This window comes from Indicator indicator, chromosome 18, assembly GCF_027791375.1.
Source record: "Indicator indicator isolate 239-I01 chromosome 18, UM_Iind_1.1, whole genome shotgun sequence".
NCBI classification, from domain to species: domain Eukaryota; kingdom Metazoa; phylum Chordata; class Aves; order Piciformes; family Indicatoridae; genus Indicator; species Indicator indicator.
Genome location: NC_072027.1, coordinates 3155080 through 3180756, shown reverse-complemented (window position 1 = coordinate 3180756; position 25677 = coordinate 3155080). Strand labels below are relative to the sequence as shown.

At 47.8% G+C, this 25677-nt stretch overlaps 2 protein-coding genes across 2 annotated transcripts in view; one reads left to right on the top strand and one right to left on the bottom strand.

The window, feature by feature from the left end:
* MGAT4B (alpha-1,3-mannosyl-glycoprotein 4-beta-N-acetylglucosaminyltransferase B) overlaps window positions 1–10233 on the top strand; it is a 52342-nt gene extending 42109 nt beyond the window's left edge. The window contains exons 6-15 of the mRNA XM_054389277.1: window positions 1469–1582; window positions 1995–2070; window positions 2441–2555; window positions 3296–3426; window positions 6236–6343; window positions 7246–7439; window positions 7845–7923; window positions 8921–9008; window positions 9981–10093; window positions 10202–10233. Of these exons, the coding sequence (XP_054245252.1) occupies window positions 1469–1582; window positions 1995–2070; window positions 2441–2555; window positions 3296–3426; window positions 6236–6343; window positions 7246–7439; window positions 7845–7923; window positions 8921–9008; window positions 9981–10093; window positions 10202–10225 (1042 nt within the window). The 3' untranslated portion in view covers window positions 10226–10233. The remainder of the gene's footprint in view (window positions 1–1468; window positions 1583–1994; window positions 2071–2440; window positions 2556–3295; window positions 3427–6235; window positions 6344–7245; window positions 7440–7844; window positions 7924–8920; window positions 9009–9980; window positions 10094–10201) is intronic.
* Window positions 10234–12225: 1992 nt separating this feature from the next.
* LTC4S (leukotriene C4 synthase) lies at window positions 12226–20180 on the bottom strand. Its single transcript, XM_054389355.1, has 5 exons — window positions 20123–20180; window positions 15689–15788; window positions 13991–14061; window positions 13217–13298; window positions 12226–12361 (listed from the first exon to the last, which is right to left on the bottom strand). Exons 1-5 carry the CDS (start codon window positions 20178–20180, stop codon window positions 12226–12228), a joined length of 447 nt encoding a protein of 148 aa, XP_054245330.1.
* Between the last annotated feature and the right edge of the window lie 5497 nt (window positions 20181–25677).

Here is a 25677-nt window from a genome sequence, read left to right as displayed (position 1 = left end):
GCTGGGGCTCCCGTCCGGCTGCCGCGGTTGCGTGTTCCCAAAGGCTCCCAGTCGCCATAAGAAGGAGCTGCGAAAGGGCAGCGTCCTCCCGGCGCCGTGTCCCGAAGCACTGATGGGAGAGGGGTTGGGACACACACGGGGAGGGAGCTGTGTGTTCCGGGCATTTTGGAGGGCTGTGTGTTCCGGGCACTTGCAGAAGAGCTGAAACAGAGCCCTCCATCTTGCCGTGCAGGAGCTGGCAGAGCTCCCTCCTTCTGCCTGCTGGCAAGAGGACGCACTTATCGGCGGATAATGGACTGATTGTCCGACGGATCCTGATGGAATTACTGGGCGCTGCTGCAGAGAGTGCCTCTGCGTAGAAGGCCTGAAACTTTAATTGACTTAATGATTTGATTTCTCGCCATCCCCTTCTCCAGTGCCTCCCTCCAGCCCCTCCCTGATTCACGGAAATTATTTGTCTTCCAAATTGAATCGAGGTGGTGCGGGGCCAGGGCGGGCTGAGCTCATATCGCAGGAGCGAGCAAACTGCGGCCGCTGCGGTTGCGGGGGTTTGTCGGCTCGGTGAGAAGCTTCTGCTTCACTGCTGCCTGAGGAAAGGAAGATTTGAAAACGTTCGCTGGAACTCTCGCCAGTCCCAAGGAGGGAAATAAGGCAGGGAAAAATACGGCAGGGAAAAATAAGTGAGAAGTTGTTGGCAATCTCACTGCTTTGTCTCCCTCTGCCCCATCTCCCATCCTCCAGGCTCTGCACAAACAAAGGAAATCAGCCTCGCACCAAATGTTCTCAGAAAAGCAGTACAAAAATAACCGGGTTTCCCGCTTATCTCCCACAGTTACTGCTTGCAAGGCTCTTGTAGCTACCTACTTTCAGATGGATGACTTTTTTTTTCTTTCCTTTTTTTTTTCTGTGTGACTCTTTGAAGGATCCTTAACTGCATTAAAGGGAGAATAGGTGCTGATTTTTATCGGTGTAAGGGAGCTAGGTAGGATTCCTGCTGGCTGTCCTAACCACAGCACAGCATTGTTTTAAGTAACTTATCAGAAATGCATAACATAATCCCTGCAAAATGGCTTTTTGGAAAATCTCTAAGTCCTGCAATGCCAGCAAGTCCTTCCTTTGGTGCTCCGGTCTGCAGGTCTGTTTAATCCTGTAGAGAGTACATGGTGCTGGGCTTTAAAGCTGACCTGTGTGCGCTTGTGGAAGGGAGGAGGGATGCTGGAGGGGAGCCTACTAATGTGGGGCTGTCAGAGACCATGAGAGGGAGAGAGAGCAGCTTTAAAACCTCTGTGACAGTCTCTGCTGATGTCCTTTGGTGAGGCCTGAAAATGCATTAGCTGCTGGCAAAGTTCTATCCCAGAGGCTATGTTTTTTGTTTGGTTCTGCAGCTCAGTGTTTACCCAGTGATTTGGTCTATGAAGTGATGTGTCAGACATGGAGGTATTTGTTTACTGCTGCTTTTCTCCCTCAGATTCCCAAAGGAAATACATTCAGGACTCCTGGAGGTAATTTCCCCATCTCCACATTTCTATCCTGATTTCTCCCACCTGCGGGAATCCTTTGGGGACCCCAAGGAAAGAGTCAGGTAAGAAACAATGGTCTTGAACCTAAGCAAGCCCTAAATTAATTAACTGCAGGATCTCCTTCCCCCAGTTCCAGCAGGGAAGACTCTTCTGCAGGGCCTTAAAGTTTCTGTATCCAAGAGCTGGAAGGACATGGTGGGGGGTATATGAACTGGCACCACCTTTGCAGAGCTTGCCTTGTGCTGTGGGGTTGCTGTGGGAATTTTAACCCAGGTGATGTTCATTTTGGAAGTCCCTGAGTTTTCCAGTAACTTTTAGCTGAGCAGTTTAAGAGCAAAGGAGAGAGGCCGTATGCCAACCCCTCCTCCAAGAGCTGTGTCACCTTCCTGGCTTAAATCCAGGCTCAGCTGGCACCCTTGAGCAGCCTGGTATGGCAGGAGGGATTGGTGCTCTCATCCTGTTTGTCTCTTGCAGGTGGAGGACAAAGCAGAACCTCGACTACTGCTTTTTAATGATGTATGCCCAGTCCAAAGGCATATATTATGTGCAGGTAGGTTTGGTGGTGGGAGCAGAGGGGAGATGGGTGGGAGTTCAATGTGGCTCATACCCAGTTGAGAGAGGGTAAAGAGCATGTCCAGTTATGTGATGCAGCAGCGTGGGAGTGGGTTTTAACCGTATTGGTTCCAAAACTGTGTTTCTAAGATGCTTTAGACTTGAAGACCTCCTGCCCAGGGAGGTCAGGAATCTTTGTTTCAGTTACCTGTTAGACTGGGTGAGAAAAATGTGCTTGGAGTATCTTCTAAAACAAATAGGTCTGTGCCAAAGCTTCTCTCTGGTCTACAGCATGATTGCTCTGCACAGAGAGGCTCTTACAGGAACCTGGATGGGTCATTGGCACTGAGCATCCTTTCCTCTTGCAGCTGGAGGATGATATTGTGGCCAAACCAAACTATCTCAGCACGATGAAGAACTTTGCCTTGCAGCAGCCCTCTGAGGAGTGGATGATCCTGGAGTTTTCTCAGCTGGGGTTTATTGGTAATGTTCTCCCCTGCTCACCCCGGTCTCATCAGGCACAGTCACAAGCACCTGCTGGTTCTTGCAAGCCCTTACACTCTTGGTCCAACAAGTTGTCCCCACAACATGGTAAAATACTTGAACTTGATCCCTCCCTGCTTTTGCAGTGACCATTGTGTTTGCACAGGGGAGAGGTCCTCACAGCTGGTACTACTCACTTGTAGTAAAACTAAACATGGTCTGTGGCCCAGTCAACAGTCAAGCAGCTTGGATGTGACCAGTAGCTTTTAGCCTGGATGGGATTTGGAGTTGCCTAAGAGAGTGCAAAAGGAAGTTTACATCAGCACAGAACTATTTTGGGAGCAGCAGTACATGGTTGCAGTAGCAGCTCGATCTGTTTTTTTGGACGATGGTTTGATCAGTTTAAATCTTGCAGTTTTGGGGGGCTGGAAATGGTCTGTCCTGCAGCTGGCTGGATGTTTTTCATCCTTATTTCTCCCTGTTGAATGGAAGAGTTTTAGACCTTTTTGATACTGTTGTGACCTGTGAGACACTAATGCTTTCCAGTTCTGCAATGAATATTAAAACCAGAACAGCATTAGCAGTGCCAGCAGTGCGTAAAGCAGAGCTGCCTGCTCTTTCCTTCACGTGGGGAGATGGACCTGTCCAACCTCCACAGCCCAGGCTCCTTAGGTTTTTTCTTCCCATCTCTGGCTCTTGACTGTTTTATAGCTGCTCTCTCTCCTTTCTTTGTGCTGTAGGAAAAATGTTCAAGTCTCTCGATCTGAGCTTGATTGTGGAGTTCATCCTGATGTTCTACAAGGACAAACCCATTGACTGGCTGCTGGATCACATCCTTTGGGTGAAAGTCTGCAACCCTGAGAAGGATGCAGTATGTAAACAACCTCTGATGAAGGGAAACCTTCTGTTCTGTGCACAAATGTATGCTTGATCTGTGTCTCTGGAGGATCTTTTCTGTGAGCTCTGGTGCTAGCTGGCTTTGCACGGAACTGTGCTGTCCCTGTGGAGTGTGCCCTAAGGTGTCCTTGCAGATTGTGCAAACAAAGACCTGGGAGTTCAGGCTGTTGTAGCTGCCAGAAGAGATATTATTTCTGCATCCAAGCACTAACAGGACATTCCCCCTCCAGTCCTCGAGGAGAGTAGCTGTTCCCCTTTCTTCTGTGCTGTTTTTCAAGCCGGTGTGCTTCCCTCCCTGAAGCTGTTCCCTACTCATTTACTGTAACCCCAGAATAACCCTTTGGCTCTGGGCTGGTGTGTTGCACCCGCCTGGAGCACACACACAGGCTGCCCAGAGAGCTCACCCCAGATGACCCAAGAGCAAGCCTGCCGTGCACAGTGTGCTAAAATGAAACCAGAGCACGCAAAGCTCTTCGTGGGGGTTCTAGGAGAGTGCAGAGAGGTGAAATGGCTCTATTTTCATGCTGCCATCTCGTTTGCAGAGCCATGTCTACACATAGCCTTGCAGATGACAGCACAGAAGCCCCTGTGCCCTGGGGAGGGTGTGTTTGAACTCCCATTGGCAGCAGCGGTAGCCAGGGGCTAAAGTGAGTGGGAAGGGCAGAGGAGGAGTGTATGTGAGAGCAAATGTAAGATGAGCTCACCACCAGATAGTCTCCTGTCTCCTCTCTGAATATATTGTATTTACTCATAGGCTTGTTCATCCTCCTCCTTTGGCAGAGAATGAGCAGCTCAGTCCCCCTGCAGAGCTTGAAGCCAGTTGCTTAGGACAGAGTCCATGGCCACAGCTGCTTTGTGGTGGCAAATGCCAGAGCAAGTAGTCACTCTGAGGATAAATATTGTATTTATGTGTTGGGGGGGGCAGAGCATCCTCAGGGCTCTGTAAAACTGGGGCAAGGATGTGTTTTCATTTGGCCTCATCCCTGGCAAGGATGGTGATGTCGGCTCCAGTCCCCCAGCTGCAGCAGGACCAGGCTGAAATTATGTCCATGGTGTCCTCCCCTGAGTTCAAACCATGTTGCTCAGGTGTGACAGAGCAGTCCCCAGGCCTGTCCAGCAGCCCCCAGGATCCTCACAGCCATGGGCAATGTCAGAGTGGTAGGATGCTGGGATGGAGCTGGGAATGATGCTGCTGTCTGTGCCCTCTCCTTCAAAATCTTCAGCTTGAGCATTAATTAAATGCAGATCTTGCTGCACAGGATCATCTCCTTTGCTCATCTTCTCCTACCTGATGGAGCCAAGGTTTTTCCAGGGGAAACTGCAAACCTCTAAAACATGTTGCCTTTATAAAAATTAACCTACTTTCCATGTGGATTTCTGGCTCCTTTCCCCCATTGTTTGCATGATTAACTCTGCACAGTGCCCTTTCAAACATGACTTTCCCTTGTAAGTCCCACTGTGCAGAATCAGATTGGTAGTGGGAAGGATTTGTCTTTTTGATTTAAAGTTTGTTTGACCTGAGCTTTTGGTAAGAGACTTGCCTCTTCTGGATATATTCTGCTCTTTCTTTTTAAACTAATTTTAGATTTACCTGGTGTAGACCTGTGTGAAAGGATGACCTTCTTACCACCAACTGAGCCATTCCCCCTCCTGGCTCGACAGACAATGCTGTTTTCAGCAAATGCTTCTTTAGCAGAAGTGGAAAAGGGGAGAAGGAGAAAGCAGGAGATGCTGTAGCTCCTTCCATTCCCCTTCCTCCTCTTCTTCTCCCCATCCAGAATGAGATCAGACCTGTTGGACTTGTGTCTAAGGTTGCTGGCAATGAGTAGGGTTAGCATGTCTAGTTTTAATTTTCTAATGTAACATGAGCTGGGTTAAGGGATTGTCTGCAGCTTGCAGGGGTCATGCCTGGAATTTCCCAGCTCCTGGTGGTGTGGTCCACGCAGGCAGCCTGTGCTGGGGGCTTGGTGTGGCTGGCTTTGCTTACTGTGCCCTGCCTGGTGCCAGGCAGCTGGTGACACAGCACCCCGGGGGTGGGAGGTTGCCAGAGCAGATGGTGGTAGGGGCATGATTGCATTTCTTTTATTGGAAAAAGCAAACGTCAGAAAACAAATGCCCTCTCCCTCCCCTTTTTAGCCCTGTGGTTTTAATCCTGCTCTCTCAAACTAAGAGAAATGAACTATTTTTAAAACATGAGTTCTTGTCTCCACGCTCTCAGTGTTTCTCTCCTTCCTCCTTTATTCCCTCTCCATGGTCTCTCTCCCTCCACCCAACAGAAAATAACTGACTGGATCAGCATTGCATCTCCAAGTTTATTTAGGTGGTGGGATGGGCACGAAACAGCTTTGCCAGTGGCAGGTGCCATACCTCTGCTTACCACCACCTGCCAAGAAACTGCAAACTCTGCCCATCTGAAAAGAGCCCACAGCTCACTTAGGCTCTGAGTCATCCCAGGACTTGCTGTACCTTCAGACATCGGTGATCCTGAGCTCTGAGTCGTAAGGAAAAGGCTTTCCCAGGAAGGCAAGCACAACAAAATTCTCTGGCTGTCTCTACCTGACAGCAAAGAGAAGATTTGCTCAGCAGTTGCTAAGCTGTGCTTGGCAAGGAGAAATTTGGCACTTAAACCTGGGCACTCCGGCTGCCCGGCAGAGCCCTGTGGGTGAATGACTGAGAGTCACAGCCAGGTCCCTCCAGAGTGCAACTAAAAGCTCTCTCACCAAATTAAAGCCAAAATAACACAGAGAGGCATAGAGATGGAGAGGGGAATTGTCTCTTTTCAGAAACACTGCGACAGGCAGAAGGCAAACTTGAGGATCCGCTTCAAGCCCTCACTCTTCCAGCACGTGGGAACCCACTCCTCCTTGGCTGGGAAGATACAGAAGCTGAAGGTGAGTACCAGCTGCCTGTTCAAGCTGCAGGTGGCCTTTCTGCCAGGCCAGGAACTGGTTGCTTATGGGGCAGGGACATCAGTGACAGCGACTGGTGGGATGGTAACAGATGGATTTCTGTGCAGTGCTTGTGTTTTATTAATTGCAGTGAGCTCATGTAGCTCCTGCTTCTCAGAATGGCAGAGACATGTACCAAGAGTCACTGCGAGCTTCTCAGCCTTGGTACCGGTCCTGGCCACCCACCCAGAGTGCCAGACAGGGTCTGGGCAAGTGACTTTTGAAGCATCTGCTGAAAAACCCTGGAGAAGGTGACTCCTGGGTTGGAGTGACTTCATTCCCACTCCCTTCTTGCTCCTGGGATGTGCCATTAGGCAAACTCGAGCTTGCTGTGTAACAGCTTAAATTGTTTGTGTGTGTTTAAACATCAACAAAATCAGGCTTCCCACAGCTGTGTGTGCAGGATCCAGAGACAGGCAGACAGGCAGCCCTGGGATCTGTTCAGTCCTGTGTCTGGTCCCCAGGTAAATGGATGGTTCAGTCCAGCTGGTATCACAGCTGGTATCACAGCTGGCACCCATCAGGCCATGCACTCTGGTCACCTTATCCTATCACTAGCCTCCCAGCCACCTTCTCCTCAGGTACAAGGACTGTTTGCAGAGCTCCAGGGGCAGAGACTCTTGGAATATGAAAGGCTCTTTGGTGCTGGGTCAGGGTGTAGAGCAGTGGTGCTTCTCTGAAGTTGTGTCCTGGGATCCAGTCACACATTGCCCCTATCACTTGCATCCCTTACGCTTCTGTACCATGCAGATTGAGAGCTTGTGATCTGCAGTGCCTTGTTGCTGGGACTCCCTCATGGGTGAGAGCAGCTCATGACCTTTTTCTTTCGCATTGTGCCCACCAAGGACAAGGATTTTGGCAAGCAGGCCCTGCGGAAAGAGCACGTCAACCCTCCTGCAGAGGTGAGCACCAGCCTGAAAACCTACCAGCACTTCACCTTGGAGAAGGCTTACCTGCGGGAGGACTTCTTCTGGGCCTTCACTCCCACTGCTGGAGACTTCATCAGATTCAGATTCTTCAAACCACTCCGCATCGAAAGGCCAGTGTCTGGGGGAGCACTGATGGGAGGGGACGTGGGGACCTGTGTGGAGCATGTGGCAACACTTTGATTTTGCTCTTCTGGCTCATACTCAGTTCCTTGCCCATCTCCTGCTTGTCTGCCCAGGAAGAGAGAACAGTGTTTTGCTCGAGGCAGGGGGGGAGGGTATAACTTGGCCATTTTATGGTGGGGCCACGTTTGCTGCACCCCTTTGCTTCCCTGCATTTGTGAGCAATCCATGATTTAGCTCATCTGGCTCAGGAGGTCTCTTTCCCAACCATGTGTCTGTGGGCTTATTGGGAAGGTGCCTGTGAGCTTGAGCTGTTTGATGGTTCAGCTGGGGTGAAAGCCATCATCTCCTCAGTCACTCAGCCTGGATTTCCACGGCTCTGGTCTCTCTCACAGGTTCTTCTTCCGCAGCGGAAACATCGAGCACCCAGAAGACAAACTCTTCAATACCACTGTGGAGGTTTTGCCATTTGACGTAAGTGTTGGGTTGAGAATGGAGGTGGGGGTGGAGTGGGAAGCAAAAGAGGTTTGAGAGAAGGGAACTGCTTAAAGCTGTCAGGAAAATCTTCACAAGACTCAAGCACCTTTGAGAGGTGCTGGCTGGGAACCAAGGATCATGCCTGGTGTGGTACCACCTCAGGAGTGAGGAATGCTGCCCTGAGTAGTCACTATTGGAGCCATCCCTGCCTGCAGATGGGTGGGACAGTTGCAGCGAAGGGATGGAGTGATCCCTGCCTGCAGAGGGGATGCTCCGATGGGTGGGACAGTTGCAGCAAAGGGATGGAGTGATCCCTGCCTGCAGAGGGGATGCTCCGATGGGTGGGACAGTTGCAGCAAAGGGATGGAGTGATCCCTGCCTGCAGAGGGGATGCTCCGATGGGTGGGACAGTTGCAGCAAAGGGATGGAGTGATCCCTGCCTGCAGAGGGGATGCTCCGATGGGTGGGACAGTTGCAGCAAAGGGATGGAGTGATCCCTGCCTGCAGAGGGGATGCTCCGATGGGTGGGACAGTTGCAGCAAAGGGCTGGAGTGATCCCTGCCTGCAGAGGAGATGCTCAGATGGGTGGGACAATTGCAGCAAAGGGATGGAGTGATCCCTGCCTGCAGAGGAGATGCTCCGATGGGTGGGACAATTGCAGCAAAGGGATGGAGTGATCCCTGCCTGCAGAGGAGATGCTCAGATGGGTGGGACAATTGCAGCAAAGGGATGGAGTGATCCCTGCCTGCAGAGGGAATGCCGAAATGGGTGGGACAGTTGGAGTGAAGGGATGGAGCCAGGATGGTGCTGTGGAAGCAGCAGCATGAGTGCAGCAAATGTCTCCCTGGTTTGGGGCATGAGGCTCAGGGTCCCAGGCAGTGGGGCAAGGGGCCAGGGAATGCTGCCAAGGGTAGCTCCAGGGTTGATGCTATTGCTTGGGGCTTTTGGGTGGCTCTTGCACGGGCCCTGCACAAAGCTCCTTTCCTTCCCACAGAGCCTGCAGTCAGATAAGGAAGCCTTGCAGGAGGGAAGAGGCACAGTCGTCAAATATCGCAGGACACCAGATGGCTACATCCAGATAGGTACAAGCAGGGTGCAGGGTGGTAATTGCCCACTGGGTGTGATAGCACAGTCCCTATCCTCACCTTAGAGTGAATCAAGGCTCCTGGTGCTGTTTGCTTGGCAAAGGGTAATTTCTGCTTGCTAGAAACCAGATTAGAACAGGATTTGTCACTGTCTCCTCTCCTCCACAGCGCTCCCTCCCCTCTTAGACTTGCTGTCCCCCTCAGGTGGTTTCCAGTCCTGCATTTCTGCCTGTCCCTGCACAGAGCTGGGACCAAATTATTCAGATTATCCATTTACCTAACCCAGTGTTACAAACTTCCACTGTGAGCAATTTCACACTCTCCCTCCACAGCCTGTCTCGGTACTTGCACCACTTCCAGCCTGCGCTTTGTCTCCTGCCACCTGAGCTCATTTTAGTGCTTGTCCTGCCCTTGGACAAGAACAAGTGATTGCAGTGTGTGGGGACCCACTGGTGTGTGATAAAGCCTTGGCATCCCTGCTAAGATTTCTTCTCTATTTTTTTTAATATAGACAAATAAAAGAACACTTCCCTGGCACTTGTAGCTTTTGCCATTTTAGCATTCCTCTGCATGCTGCCTGGCTTCTCCTGGTTGCATTTTCAAAAAAAAAAAAAAAAAAAAAAAAAAAACCACCAACAAAAATAGACTATGGCTGTAAGATTTACCCCCAGTGGTGTGGATCCTGAACCAACATTTGTCTCTTACAGGACAGGGCTACCATTAGGCCACTCTGCCCCCTCCCTTTTGCACAGCAGTGATGTGTAGCCAAATTTTCCCCATTTTGTTCTGTTTAGCTGATTTTTTTTTTTTTTCTTGTTGCTGGACTTTGCCCTGTATTGGCACCCATGCTGCTGGGTTTCAGGCAGTCTTGTGTCAGGGAGCCATGGGCTGCAATGGTAAATTGTGGTCCCCCTCAAGGAAGGGAGGGCCAGAGGACTGTCCCCGTGCCACTTGTGCTCTTTTCACCAGGTTCCTTCTCCAAGGGTGTTGCAGAGGGTGAAGTGGACCCAACCTTTGGGCCACTGGAGGCGATCAGGCTGTCCATCCAGACTGACTCCCCGGTGTGGATCATCCTGAGCGAGGTAAGCTGGGCTCCCTCAGCAGGGGGGGTGTCCCTGCCCAGACCCCAGCCTGGGGCTCCCTGCTGCCTGCACCCACTTCCCTCTGATCCCAGCCCTCTCTCCTTTCAGATTTTTATCAAAAAAGCAGAGTGAAGCAGGCCTGAGGAAGGGTGGACAGCTGCCTGGATGCCCAGTCCTGCTCCCTCCCCTCCTGCTCCATCCTCCCCGCGGCGCCTTGCCCGGGCACAAGGGCAGCTGCCAGGAGAGGCCTTGGCAAACCGTCTGCCAGGCTGGCACCGACCTCCCCACCACTGCTGCCGGGGTCAGGACATCATCTTCTCCAGAAGAAGAGCAAGAAGCAAAACCAATGTCCCGTGCAGAGGGTGGGCTGTGCTCCCCTTGACCCTCACGGGTGCACGGCTGCTGCGCTGCTGCTCCAGCTGCTCTGGGGTTGGGATGAGCATTAGCAAGAGCAGGGACAAGAAGCACCTTCAGCCCAGGACAGGGCAAGCTCTGGCTGTAGTTGGGGACAGAGCAGGGGCCCATGGTTGCATTGAGTCCTGCCAACTGACCCCACAGGCACGCTGGGATGGAGATGGCCAGGGACTGAGGTCTGCCTTGCCTTCGCCCAGGCAATAAGTCCTGGCCACAGCTGAGGATTAAGTGGGGGTGAAGACTGACCCTCCTTCAGCAGAAGAGGAAGGGAATCCCAAGGGGTTGGAGCCACAAGTATGGCAGGGAAAACAAAAACAAAACAATAAAATATGCCACACTGTGCCTGCCAGCATTGAACACAGCCCCTTAACTCACAGTGAAGTCTCCAGTGTCTTCATGCCTTGAGATTGAGTGAAGAAACCATCTTTTTAAATAACTATGTCAGTTCTTGATTGGTGTGAATTTTTTTGGGAGAAAAAAAAAAAAAAAGCAGAAGTAGCCCAGTTCAGAAATAGTAGGGATTAGTGTAAATCCCAATGTCTCTTCAGCTATACACTGGAATGCATAATACTACTTTAATGTGCTGTATTTTTTATTATTGGATACATTTGATTTTTCAAGTACATCTATATAAATATATAAAATACTGTGCACTGTAATAAAAACTAAATTTAAACCTTTGGTGTGGCAAGGAGAGTCATTCACAGGAGGGAGACACCTGCTCTGGCTTTGTCTGCCCCTTTTTTCCCCATGCCAGGGACCAGCTTGTAGCTCCTAGACCCAGAACAGAGTCATTGCTCAGCTCTCACCACCATCCAATGCTCCCAAAGTATTGTTCATGGTGGGAAAAAGCACTTAGAGCAGCCCAGGAGGGGACACTGGTTGTTTCATGCCACAGGAACTTTCACCAGGTATTAAAAATAAAAGATTGGTCAGGTCTTTGCTTGCAGGGAGCAAGGAAGCCACTTGGACAGCTGAACACCTGAGGGAGCAATTGTGTAGCAGTTGTCTTTCCTGCAAAATACTTTGCTCTTTGTATTCATTACCCATGTACAGCTCAGCAAGGAGCTGTCTGCTCCCTGCCTGCCTTGGTTACCTGTGGATCCCAGCTTTGCAGTGAGGCTTGAAAGCAAGAGAAAGGGCAAAGTCCTGCTGGTGAGTCAATAAGTGAAGCTGAGGCCAAGGCAGGATCGTTCAAGTCAATGCCAAAGGGAGGCTTCAGCATTTGGACTACAGAGTCAGCCTTTTTCTCCCCAGAATTGGGGTTGGTTTAGGGGAGTTCACCCATCCTTTCAAGTTCATTTTAATCACTGCAGCTTTGTTCCCATGCAGCCCAGCCTCCTAACCTGTGATGGTCTCACACCCAGTCCCCCAGCACCTTTCACAACCACATGTGGTTTCTGCTGGGAAAAGGAATTTATCTTCTGTATATCCACAGTGTGATCCTTCAACATAGGTCCTACAACAGCACAGGGGTCAATCCAGTGCTCCATGAGGGACAGCCAAAGGCTTTAGAGCAGGTAGTACTACAAAACCTGGCAGTGAAGCCAGGGCAGAATTTGCTTTCTAAAAGGGAAATGATCTATGCAGAGTGGAGCTTAACTAACAGAGGAATGCCAGCATCCGCCTGCCTTCAAGGGTGAGCACAGGGCTGGAGAGATACCACACAGCTCAGCCCACCTCTGCCACGGGGAGCCTGGGGAGAGCCACAGCTCCTCTCACCAGGCACGGAGCAGCTGGAGGGGCCATGCTGTTGCAGAGGAGAGGGTCAGCAGGAAGTGTGCCAGGAGCCCAGCCGCTGCCAGCCCGAGCAGCAGCCAGAGCAGCCGGGCACTGGCGTACAGAGGCCCCAACCTGCACAGGAAGAAAACTCTGTCAGGCACTGCCAGCCAGCCTGGGGCACAAAACATGCTGGCAGGGCCTTGGGGTCATAAAATCATGCTACAGTTTGGGTTGGAAGGGATCTATAAAGGTCATCTAGTCCAACAGCCCTGCAGTGACATCAAATAGAGCAGGCTGCTCAGAGCCCTGTCCTGACCTGGGGGTGTGGCCAGGGATGGGGCATCTACCACCTTTCTGGGCAACCTGGGTCTGTGCCTCACCCCCCTCAGTGTAAAACATTTCTTCCTTATATCTAGTGTAAATCTCCCTCTTTTAGTTTAAAACCATCACTCCTTGTATTGTTGCAACAGGCCCTGCTATAAAGGCTGTCCCCATTTTTCTTACAGACCCCTTCAAGTACTCGAAGGCTGCAGTAATGTTCCCCTGGAGCCTTCTTTTCTCCAGGCTGAACAGTCTCAACCATCTCAGCTTTTCCTCACAGGACTGTTCCAGCCCTTGGATCATTTTTGGGACCTTCTCTGGGTCCACTCCAGCAGGTCCAAGTCTCTCCTGCGCTGAGGACCCCAGAATTAAACCCAGCACTGCAGTGGGGCCTCACCAGAGCAGAGGGGCAGAATACCCTCCCTTGACCCACTGCCCACACTGCTGGGGATGCAGCCCAGGACATGGTCCCCCATCCTCCTTTGAGGAGGAGTCAGGGAAGAGGTGATGTGGCTGCAAGCACAAAGGGGCAAAAAGGAGAGAAGGAGGTGATGCAAATCTTCATTCAATCCCACCCATGGGGAGGAAACCTGACCCAGGGGCTGCCTTCTGCACCCAGCCTCCCTGGAGTGTTTGGGGTGCCCACAGCCCTGGCCAGGTACTGACCGTTCCTGCGCAGCCACGGCGTACCCCTGGAAGTACCTGAAGCGAGTGTAGAGGTAGAGCAGCCCACACACTGCAACCACACCTGCAGGGAAGAGAGGAGCCCAGTCCTGATGGAGCCAGAGCTCCCCAGGTGCTGCCAGAGCTGCAGCCCAGTTCAGTCACCTACACCCCCACTTCCCTCTGCAGATGAGGCATGGCCATGAGACCCAAACACAGAAGGACTTGCCTTTAAAACGCTGTGGGATTTTAACTAGGGTTTCTTCCTTCCTTTTTTGTGGAGAATGAACTTTTCTGCCTCACAAAGCTGCCCTGGGACCTGAGTTTGCAACACTCCCTCCCAAGGTCCTTCCTCACATCTTCCCACTTGGTATGGGATGGGTGGTGGATGACTAATTGTTTGGGTTATGGTTTCTTGTTCTGATGGAGGGATTTGGGTATCGTGTTGCAGCTCTGCTTCAGCTTGCTGCTGCCTGGCACCATGTGCCAGCCTGACCTTATCCAATGGAAGCAGCATGGGGGGCATTCGGGCTCTGGGTAAGGACTAAGGGCTGCCAATGCCACCAAGCCTCTCCCCGGGGTAGGAGGCTGGCTTGGCTGCCAGCAGCTTCATGGGCACTAGAGTTGGGGCACTCCTCGGTCTGTCCGGCCAAAAGACAACTTGCTTTCCCCAGATTAGAGCCTCACGGGTACAAAGAGGATGTGCCTGAGTCACAATGGGATTTAAATTGGGGGCTTGCATGCGTGGGTTGGGGTATTCCTCCCCATCCCCCTTACCTTGATGGAAGAAGATTCCAGCAACCCAGAGGAGGGAGATGAAGATCGGGAAGTACTCTGAGCAATTTGCCCTGGTGAGAACCAGAGATGAGAGTTAAAAGCGTATCTTCATACACCAGTTTTAAATTCCCCTTGGGTGAGCACAGGCCAAACTTGGGTGTCACACAAGTCATGCTCCAAGATGGAATTCAGGAGAAGGTGATCAGACCTGCAGTGAGATTTTCTTCCTTCTTTTTTCTTTAAATGACAAACCTACAAATTTTCTGCAAGAAAGGACAGCAGGAGCTGTGCTGTCAAAGACAGTGGTTTCATTTCTCAACTTCTCTTACATTTTGCAGTTCCCTAGGGAATTTAATTTTAAATTTGACCCAAAATTTATCAAGCCTTGGGCAATGGAGCCAGATTAAGAGCTGGAAGAAGTCTGAAGAACCTTATTCTGCAAGTGCAGTTTGAGCCTCAGCGAGGGGAGGCTATCGGATTTCCACAAGTGAGTAATAAAACCCCTTTTTCCTCCTTTTTTTTTTAATCAAATCAAATTATCCATTTGCATTCTTTTCCACAGGGAAAACAACAAAAGGAGGTGAAAATAACACAGAAGGAAGAAATACCTTCTCAAACCTGAGGCCACTGAGGTCACCTTCCTGGCATGCAGTGGTCCACAGCACGACTCAGCTAACGCACAGCCCAGCATAATATAGAGCCCCATGGGCAGCTACCCAGATAGCAGAGGATGATGCTTCCCATGCAGCCTGGCCTTTCACTGCATCACAGAAGGACCAAAGTGGGTGTTTGTGTCACTCCACAAATGTTTCCTGCACGCTGGCAAGGAAACGCAGCTGCTTTGTTTGGGATTTAGTGCTGCGCTCCAACCACACTTCAAACCAGCTCCAGCCAGTTCCTTTCAATCACTGATGAAACAGAACAGCCAGGATGAGAGACAGAATCTGGTGCTTGTTGGAAGCCGAAGGGATCTGTGAACGCTTCCAGTTTAGCTCCGGCACTGCTTGCTCCATAGGAACAGAGCAAAAAGAAACAGCTCTCAGATTGGGCCTGTGAGTGCAGACTTTCATGGGACAATGGCTTAAAACCGGGAAAACCGCTAAAATGTCCTTGCAGCTGGTTCTGCTGCTAAGGTCCTTTGCTTCAGCTCAACAGCAAAACCTTACAAGTAAATATCAGGTTATTTATACAGCTTCAGCTGCTGTCAATTTGGAGCCAACTTTAATATTAATATATATTAATATATACATATGAATAAATATAAATAAATAAACCTATAATTAATATAATTATTAATGTTTTGTATGTGTATACAGATAAATATAATTTATATAATATTAATAATCATAGAATCATTAAGGTTGGAAAAGACCTCTAAGACCACCAAGTCCAACCATCACCCCAACTTATTATAATGCTCAGCTCCTCTTGCATACAGCCACTAATGTGTCATTTGGCTGCCTCTTGCAATGCAAGGAGAAGGATTGTCATGGATGGACAGAAACACTCCAGCCAGAGCAAAGTGCTCCTGATCAAAACTCAGACCTCTGCCCATAAAGCATCACAAAAAAATAAACATCCAGTATGAGTAGCAACAAATGAAAAGGTGACTCAAGGCTGACTTCAGTCTTTCCTGGTAGTGACCCTTGACTCAAGCTCTATCTAGATGGAGCCAGGAGAAAGCAGTCCAAGCCTTACTGAGCTCTGAAGATCCGCTCAAATTCAGGGTGCCCTGTGGTCTCTGGGGGGGAGATCTTGTGCTTCCGCCGGGCATGGATCACCTGCAGTGCAAAGTAGGCTAAAAAAAGAACAACAAAGGAACAAGGCAGTGCTTTATGTAGCCAAGCTTTATCCAGCCTGGAATCAAGCAAGTGGTTAGAAGAAAAGAGCTGATACTATCTAGGTTCATAGTCCAGGGCTATCACACACAGCCTGGAATAGAGGTGCCATTTACTTCACACTCAGACTTTAAATTCAGATTTGGTTATGCCAACAGAGTGCCTGTGCCACACAGCCCATGCACTGGCTGGCACTTTGCATAGCCTCATGCCCAGCAGCAGAGGCCTGGGTGCAGCAGCAGATCAAATCCATCCTGGTCCTGCAGGAAGGCCAGCAATGCATCCAAAAGCTCACCCAGTCCAATCACAGAATTATTCCATTTCAATCCTGCACTCTGTACTTGGAGCATCAGTACCCCCTCAGCCTGCCTGAGGGGAAGGTGTTGTGCTAAATGGGCACAAAGCTTGTATACAAGGATGGCCTCAGAGCAGCATCCAAACTGTGAAGCACTGGGATGTCTTGAAGTCAAGTAGAGATGCTCATAAACATGGCAAAAGAAGGAAATGGGGAAGGGAGGGACTATTTCTTCCACTCCATTCCTGGAGGAGCAGGTCAAGGAACAGATGTTCTGCCAAAGGCTGCTGCCAGCCTGTGCCAAGTTCAGGCCAAGACACTACTTCCATATCTGCTGTATCACTCCTTTGTACATTTCTAAGGGACATGGAGAGTCACTTCAAAATGATGAAAACTTGGTAACATGAAGCTCTGGACTGTTTCACTCTGATGAAAGTTCTTACTCCTGCAGGTGATGGTTGGCATTTCATGTGTTTATATTTAGGGGACTTTATTGAAAATGAGCATTTTCATCCTGGGGAGCACTAAATCATACAATGGCTTTGGGGGCTGTGGCAGTGTGCTGCTAAGTGAGTCACCTGGATTAGCACCATCCTACCATGGCAACATTTCCAGAGCACTGAACGAAGAGACAAAGAGCCAGGCTTCAGGGACTGACCTTTGGACTATCTTGCTCTGACTAAGGAGATAAGAGCAGAACAGCAGGAGACAAAAGGGAAAACAGGACAGATGTTGCAAGGTTAAAGACAATGCAGATCCTTGCATGCCTGCAGAAGAGCACTGGAACATATGCAAAGAAAAGGGAATGAGAGATGCAAATAGTGTGATGGCATGACCTGTGTGCTACACATCGTGCCATCCATTTCAATACACACAGTTAGGAGAACATTCACACCTTCTAGTGTCTTCTGCAGTGTGTGCAGAGACCCAGCCCGGCACAAGAAGTGCTGGGAGAGAAGGTGGGGAGGAACAAGTTTGCTTTTTCCCCTCCTTGATTATGGTTGAGGGTGAAGATGTTGTCCTATCCCCTGAGATCTGGCAGGAAGCACCACAGCATCCCCACTGAAAGCAGGCAGCTGGGTGTGCAGGAGCACACAGCTGACAGTCCAGCAGCTGCTGGGGAAAAGAAGATGAAACTGTGCCCCAGCCTGATGCCTTCTCTTCGTATCAGGCAAGCACCTCTCTCCTACACAACTCCTTCCTGCTCTCAGGGTCTCACATCAGCCACCTCTTAAGACAAGGACTGAGCTGAAGAGTGTGGCAAGCAGGTCAGGGGAGGTTCTCCTCCCCTCTGCTACCCTGCCCTGGTGAGGTCTCATGTGGAGTACTGTGTCCAGTTCAGAGCTCCCCAAATCAAGAAGGACAGGGAACTGCTGGAGAGAGTACAGCAAAGGCTACAAGGATGATATGGGGACTAGACCATCTGTCTTATGAAGAAAGGCTGAGAGACTTGGGGCTCTCTAGCCCAGAGAGGAGATGACTGAGGGGGATCTCATCCATGCTTATAAATACTTAAAGGGTGAGTGTCAGGAGGTTGGGGCCAGCCCTTTTCTCAGTGGTGCCCAGCAACAGGACAAGAGGTAATGCTTCTGTGAAGTTACTGCTTGTGGCATAAGCCTGACCATGCTGGGCAGTGGTCTTCATCCTGTTTTCTGCCACCTGCACCCTTCCTAATGTAGCATTCTCATGGCTGATGAGCATGGTAAGAATAATTTTAGACCCAACCTCTTCACCAATTCATATGCTTCCCTCTTGTTTATAAAGAGGGGCAAATATTGACAACAGATCCCTGATGCTTAGGGATGGATAACATGAAAAGAACACCCAAGGGGAGCAAGAGCCTTTTGGAGGATGCACAGGTAAAGCATTAAGCATACAGAATCAGCCTCTAAAAGCACTTCTCAGAGCAAGGTGTTGAAAAAACAAGATGTGGCATAAACCTTCTCAGCATGGATTTATAGAATCATAGAACGGTCTGGGTTGGAAGGGACCTCCAAAAGTCATCCAGTCCAACCTCCTCTGCAGTCAGCAGGAACATCCTAAATTAGATCAGACTGCCCAGAGCCCTTTCAAGCCTCACTTTGAATAGCTCCAGGGATGGAGCCCCAACCACCTCCCCAGGTAACCTGTTCCAGTGTTCCACCACCCTCATGGCAAAAAATCTGTTCGTAACACCCAAACTACATGTTCCTAACACCATCTTCTAGGAAGACGAGCTCCATTTGCCTCACAGAACTTTTCAAACTAGTTTTCTTGTAATTCCTGTCTCGAGGTTAAATGCCTGTGTGGATTCCCACATGGCTCACAGGCTGAGCTCTCCCTGCACTTTGCTCCTCAGTGGAGGTATCAGCCAGACCTTCGTTCTCTGTTTATGTCCACAAACTTGTTGAGCCATAGTTACAGCTGATAATGTGCTGTGTTGGAGTGAACCTGGTGAACAAGCTCTGTGGGGACTGACAGACAGTGATGTTGTATCCACTTTATCTCCTTTGAAAGCCATTAAAAAAAAAAAAAAAAAAAGAGGACAAAAAACCCCAACCCAACAGTGGTGGCATTGTGCTGCTCTCTGGTACAGGCTTCAACACAGGCCAAGGGCACACATCTACAAAGCGCTAAAGCTTTGCTAAACTGAGCATAATTAAATTTAAAAGGGGAAAAGTTACTTGAGAGAATGGGGAAACTGGGAGCTTCCAGAAAATTCAGAATAAAAAAAAAAATGTCAACCAGCACCACACTAAGCTCAGCCATTAGATCTTCTCCAGCACCAGGGTGTGATGGGTGTGTAATGCAGGTCTGTGTTTCAGTGCTCTGCCTTCTCAGACTGAATCTCAGATCTGTAATTCACACACAGAATGGCCTCTCAAAAGATGCAAGAGAAGCTACTGCACAGCTCTGGATCCAGCTGCCATTATACTTATTCCTTACTACTGGAGAGAAAGGAAACTAAGAGTTTCCTTTTGTTTGTAATTGCTCTTTGGCCTCCCATGCAGAGACCATGAAATGAGGCTCCTTTATCCAATCTAAAGTAGGTGGGAGGGTGCCAATGCTTGCTATGGATCTACTGCCTTCACACATATGTATGGTTTGCATAGCATGAAAGTAAAATGCCCAAGGCTACAGATTTTAAAAAACACTTGAAGTTACTATAAAACAAATAATGTTTGAGACAAAAGTGCTACCTGGGGATTGGCCACTGAGGGTTTCCCAGCAAAAAGGACTTAGCAATGCTTCCATGATTGAAGTTTTCAGGTCTTCTTTGCACACTTACCATTCTCTCTATCCCCACTTAGTTTAATAACAAAAACAAACAAAACCAACCAAAAAACCCAAAACAACCCAAAAAACCCCAAACAACCAAATAAATTCCAAGACTAAGGAATCTTCTAAACCAAACCCATCTATTTAAATCACAAGCAATCACTGAGTTCCTTTGAAGATGTCTGTCTATGTCTGACCAGGAGGGCTTGCATTAGTTTCCAAAGTAGCGTGCTGCCAACTCCTCTTGTCATCTGCTCTATGCAGCTAAGCTGTCTGAACACACGATGATATTGATCACAGAGGAGAAATACAATTGTGCACACTGCTCTTTTCCATATGCATACAATCCATGCTCATGTACTGACCTCTTCAGCAGCATCTTTATGAACCTGCCTTTATTTTGGCCTCCTCCGGCCACTCCAAGTTACAACCAACCTGCTGGAATTTAACCACCAAAAACATTTTAAAGACATTTGGTTGTGGAAATGGTTTTAAGTTTCAAAGCAAAACTTAAATTCCATTTCCAGTGGGAACTGGCTTTAAAGTTTGTGATCATTTTCGTCCCTATTAATGAACAGCCTCAGGCATGGCATTTCCAGTGTGAATGGTCAAACACCATTTTACCATGTTGGATGAAAGCAACTTCCATTCCACAGACTCCAAGCAAAATACAGGAATCAAGATCCACAAAGTTCAATCTTATTAGCTGAATAGTACCCAGCATTAGGATAAAGACTTTACCTTGCTCCAGGACTCCCAAAACCGTGACAGTGGCCAGCAGGTCTATCTGATCTCTCATCCTGCTGAGTGTGGAACAAACCCCCAGCCAGGTGCGATGAGGACAGCTGCTCTGCAACCTTCCCACTCCTGCAATGCTCTACAACAGCCTCCTCTCTGCTCTGCAGCAACACATTGTTTCCTCCACCACACCTTAACTCTCTCCACACCACACCACTTTCCATCAGAAGATGGCTAGTCCAGGCATGTGCCTTTTGCTGAACCACCCAACAGCAGAGCTTTTTTTGCATGTGAAATTCTTGCCATCATATTTACAGACTCTGCAGTTTGTACTGAATTACACATTACTGGCAATTGAAAAGCAAGGAGATTTCTTTTTCCCAGCCCTTTTATTGCTAGTTCTCTAAATCAGCCCTGAAGTACAGAAATGATGTGTCAGGTCATACAAATTTTTAACAAGCATTTGTAATTTAATGACTTGACCTTCTACTCTTGTTCCAAGTAGTAGAGTTGCCCATGTGAAATTTATAGACTTCAGCTACTCTACTCTAGGTCATCCTCCTCTGGCAGGGGGGGGTTGGACTAGATGAACACTGGAGCAGGTTGCCCAGGGAGGTGGTTGAGGCTCCTTCCCTGGAGATATTCAAGGTAAGGCTCGATGAGGCCCTGGGCAACCTGCTCTAGTTGGGGATGTCCCTGCTGACTGTGGGGAGGTTGGACTGGATGACCTTTCTAGGTCCCTTGCAGCCCCTAACATTGTGATTCTGTGGAACAGCTTCATCCTGTGACTGGATTTTGTATTTTTAAAAGAAATTCAGATATTTTATCCTATGAATTCATACTGCAATTTTACCTAGTAAGAGCACAGTTCTAGTGCTGTCACTTTTTGTCATCTTCTTATATTTATAAATTCTGCAATGCAAGCCTTTTCCTGGCTAAACATACAGAATAAGAGTTCTCAGTTCCAAATGGGAAGGTAGCAGAGGATGGAGAAACATGCACACCAACAGAAATGTTACACTGACATCAGAGTAACAGAATTGTGTATGCATGCTACAGCTGTTTGACAACCAGGAGGATTTTTAGCCCTGAATAACTTTTCTCCCCCCTCTACAAAAGCAAAATATGCACCAGTTCAAAATGTTATGCTGTGTTTTAGAGCAACTTTATGTGTGGAAGACTACTCTAAAACCAAAAAGGAGGGAGGGGAAAGTGTAATTAATCATCAGCTAAGGTTTCCCCTTCTTTGGTGAATGGAGGGGACAGGACATGGTTGGTTCATTCCGTTTCTCTCTGCATAATCACACACACACGAAGCCTCAGTACAGAATCTGTGCACAGTACAAACAAGAAGTGGCCAGACCTACAGTTTCTCCTGAGCACAACACTGCAGATTTGTTCTGTTTTGGCTCTCCATCTCCTCAAACCCCCTCATGGCAGCCTATCAAGCTGAAAACTTCATTCAAATATCAATTGACACAGTTTTTGTTAAAAAACAGGCAAGTAGAATGGCAGAATCAGTCCCTTTCTCTTCCAAACTCATATGTGATGTGACTTCAGACTTTCCAAGCTGCCAGCAGACCCAGATAGAAACAGAAATAAACCAATTAAACTTAGCAGAACATACTGGTGACCCAAGATTTCATCTGGGCTGCCTAATACAAAAGTCAGAAGGGAAATGTCACCAGGGGTCTGCTTCTGCTTACACTATTTCAACAAACAATTCATGCTTCAGAAAAGACTTCCATGACAGATTAACATTACATAAATAAATAACAAATAAATAAATAATCAAGTTTCTGAGCAGAGGTTGGTCACAAGCTGCCACTGACTCCTTCAAATCACTGTGAAAACGTGCACATGCATGTCACCTCACAAGGGGGCAGCTGGGGAAATTTCTCTTTTATTCTCTTTTATTCACAGTGCAGCACTTTCCAAGGGACACTGAAGTTAATAAAGTAATAAATTCACAGTTCCCCACAGGCTAGAAGCTGCTCATCCTCATATTCTTACTTATTATTGCATTAGATTCTCTATAAACTTGTGAAGTTACAGGTCTCCTCCTTCCCCCAACACAACTCAAAGCTTCTACAGTAGGATTATACTCAAAACATACTCAGGTAAGTAAGGATGCACCCTGAAGCCTCTGTGCTGGGGTCCTAATGACAACAGCTATATAATTAAGACACCAGCTTCAGTGCTTGGAGAATGGTCCTGGATGCTTCAAGCTGATTAAAATTCTTATTCCATGGGGGAATGCTGGAAATGACAGTGACATGTAGAATGAATACAGCCTCAGCAAGAACTGCATGGGCCACACTCTGCAAATTCATCTTCACCAGTACTGCTGTTGGGAGAGATTCCAGATGTTAGTTTAGAACTTAAGGCTAGATTTCATCAGTTAAAAGGCACTGCTGACAAACAGGAAATGCTACATAACTGAAGTCTTGGGTCTGCGCAAGTGGTGTGATTCACCAAGAGAACTGCTTTGAAACGCTCAATTCAGAGTAATTTGTCAAGTAATAACTTGTTAACAAGAGCATATTAACATCCAAACACACCCCACCAAAGCTGGGCTCCCTTGGGCACCGGTGGAGTGACAGAGCCAAGCTTTGCTTCTCTGCTAACTGACATATGCTAAGTGCCCACTCTAAGAGGCTCAACAATCCAGCAGGATCTGAAAGACCTATTTTGCCCTTTCCACCCCCCCACCCCCCCTCCTTCCACAGCCTCTTCAACCCACCAGCTCTACACAGTGGCTTGGGGACCTTACCAGCTTTAAGCCAAAATTTTCACACTTCTGCCAGCATTTTGCTCCTAGTGCAGAAATGCTAACTCATGATTGCAGCACCTGCTCCTGTCAGTTTGGGTTGGGATTCTGTGTGCTATCTGCCTACATCAAACAAACATCATCTTTTCTCGTCTTAGAAGTCTCAAGAAACCTAATTTGAACCTCTAAGGCCTGGTATTTTGAGGGAATCTGAGCATATTTTTGGAACTCTACCATTTTTCACAAGGCCTTGGTAGTTAATGACATCTTTTTCACTAGAAACAACCACCTCTGCAGTTGTGTTTCCCAGCTTAAAGGCCTATAACTGCTTAAAAAAAACCCCACCAGTCCAGAAGCAGTGGGTCTAGCACCAAGCCTTGTTTTCAAAGGAGAGCTTTCTAAGGCCTCTTTACTGAGTTCTGGTCTGTTTAAATGGACTTTTTGTACTGAGTAACTGGCAAAACACAGCAGAAGAATCTGAGCCTTAGCAACAGGCTGATCAAAACTGTGTTTTGGGATGAAGGGAAGCACCTCGCTGGGAACAATGCTGAACTCTGCTCAGCTCACACAAATGTATGAAGTCACACCATGGATGTTTAATACACTAGCAAAATATTTATTTTATAATGATAAAACAGAAGTGAAGGATTTCTTTTTTTGGTGTGCACCAGTAATTGTAGTAAAAGAATAAGGGGATTAATGGACTCTTTACACATTTCAATGACAAAAAATTCATAAAGGTTAGCATCAAATTCAACTGTTCTCCATTTACAAGCATAAAACTTACCATAATACCCTCCCCCCCCAAACACATATATAAAGAATTATAGTTTTTAAATCTATAAAAAGTAAAAAATATACAGTCAGAAGATCTAACTCTTATTCAAATCTTTAATATAAAATTGTAAACATTTATTTACACAAAGGAAATGTGTATAACAAAATTTTGAGCACCCTTTTCAATTGAATGGTGGTTTTTGGAAGGCAGTGGATGTTGCACAGTGACACTCTCACCTTTCCTACCCAACCAAGACCGCAGTTCATAAATAAAGCCATGGGCGGCTGGCTAGGTACAGTTCAGGGGAGATACATTTTATTGCTCTGAAGCTGCAGCAAATGGAAAGCCCAAGTGCATATATAGACTGCTACATGTTACAGGGCACAGAGGCAAAGCCCAGCCCTACCCATGCACCTATGTACACCTAAACCCTACTCGCGTTTCCATTGAACTGTCTCGGTTTGCTACAGGGACGCCGCGTTTCCAACGGCCTGACTGCATTCTGTGGACAGGGACCAAAGCCAGAAGCAAGGGCTGTGTTTTCTATCAGGTTAAATGCTGTTTGGATCCTGTTCACACATGAAGAACAACGGGCATTGTAAGCCAGTTTGCAGAGAATCCTAGTTTGAGTTAAACAGTACCATGAAAAGGCCCTGTCACCAATTCTAGATACCTTCCTGAACAAACCCTCTGGTCAGGCAGGGCAATATCCACCTTAGCCTCCAGAAACAGAGGAGGGAAGAGAACATCTGCATCTTCCTGGACATTTAACTGGATTGCCTTTTTGGTAGTAGTAATGCAAGGAGCAGATGTCCTTTTCCTCCAATTAGGAAATCACAACTGGATGGATTGTATTTTGACTTACACTGAGCAAAGTCTGTGTGCAAAATCTGCTGGGAAACATAGCAGATTTCACCACAACCTAAACAGGGAAGAAAGAAAAGCTGAATCCTACTACCCTGTTATTTCTCTCAAGTGTTTGTAAGGGGGAGAAAACAAGTAGTGACACTGAAGGATGTCACTTGAAATTATGAGGTCCCAAGCACCCCCAACAGGAAGGGAAGGCACACTGGTGCAAAGTTAACCCTTAAAAATAAAAATACAGCAAACACTCCTTCCCCTGCCATTGCTAGTTTATATCTATACTCTTCTAATGACACTTACCTTGGACCAGTTTTTGGTTTAACTTACAAGTAAACCAAACTCACTAAGCTCTTTTCTTACTTAAGATTGCCAGTATAAGAAAAGTTAGCATCAGTTATTTGCATCTCAACTACTTATTCTAGAAAAAATACCAGAAGTGTCAACAACCAAAGTCACTAACACCTTTGTCTTCCCATCCAAAGACAATCTTTATGTTATCTCTTCAAAGCTCTACGAGGGATTAAGTCTGCTTCAGTGAAGTTTATCCACTATTCAACGGTGGGATCCACTGATCAATGCACATCTTTCACCAACAGTTCAACAAGACACAATATCCAATCTGTTCAACAGAGCATCATTCACCCACACTATCTAAGTGTGCAGGACAAACCATGTTTCATGCATATTTGGAAAGGGTTAAAGTATTAGTGTTAAAAAAAGCAGTTTTTAAAAGTGCAAATTGTCTCATAAAGGAGCTGAAGATACAGTAAAATATTTTCCTTCTTTGAAATCAATGTCATCCTTCACTTCCCTTCACCCACTGTGGAAAAAACAGAAAAACAAACAAACAAACAACAAAACCCTCTCTCACGCATCTCTGCAGGGCAGAAAACTCCTGAAGAAGCCAGTTGGTGTTGAAGGAAATTGCTTTTAAATCACAATGCTGGGGTTTGATTAGAAACTTTTAAAGGAATTTTCAAAAAAAGGGGATTTAAAAGGGAAGAGGTATTTGTGCATTTAAAACAAAAGCTTTCAACTTTATTTCCGTTTCAAAAGAAAGGTTAAGGCAAGGTGGTTTGGTGGTGGATAGGGGATTTTTTTTGGTAGAAAGTAAGGACTTTGGAACGCTTGACTCGTCCCATGGTG

What these genes read in the sequence shown, in the direction of transcription:
- LTC4S (XM_054389355.1), bottom strand. Translation starts at nt 20,180, where the DNA reads ATGAGAGATCAGATAGACCTGCTGGCCACTGTCACGGTTTTGGGAGTC. An exon ending in TTTGGGAGTCCTGGAGCAAG is followed by an intron (nt 15,789 to 20,122) that starts GTAAAGTCTTTA and finishes TTCTTTTTTTAG; the next exon opens with CCTACTTTGCACTGCAGGTG. An exon ending in TGGAATCTTCTTCCATCAAG is followed by an intron (nt 13,299 to 13,990) that starts GTAAGGGGGATG and finishes TCTTCCCTGCAG; the next exon opens with GTGTGGTTGCAGTGTGTGGG.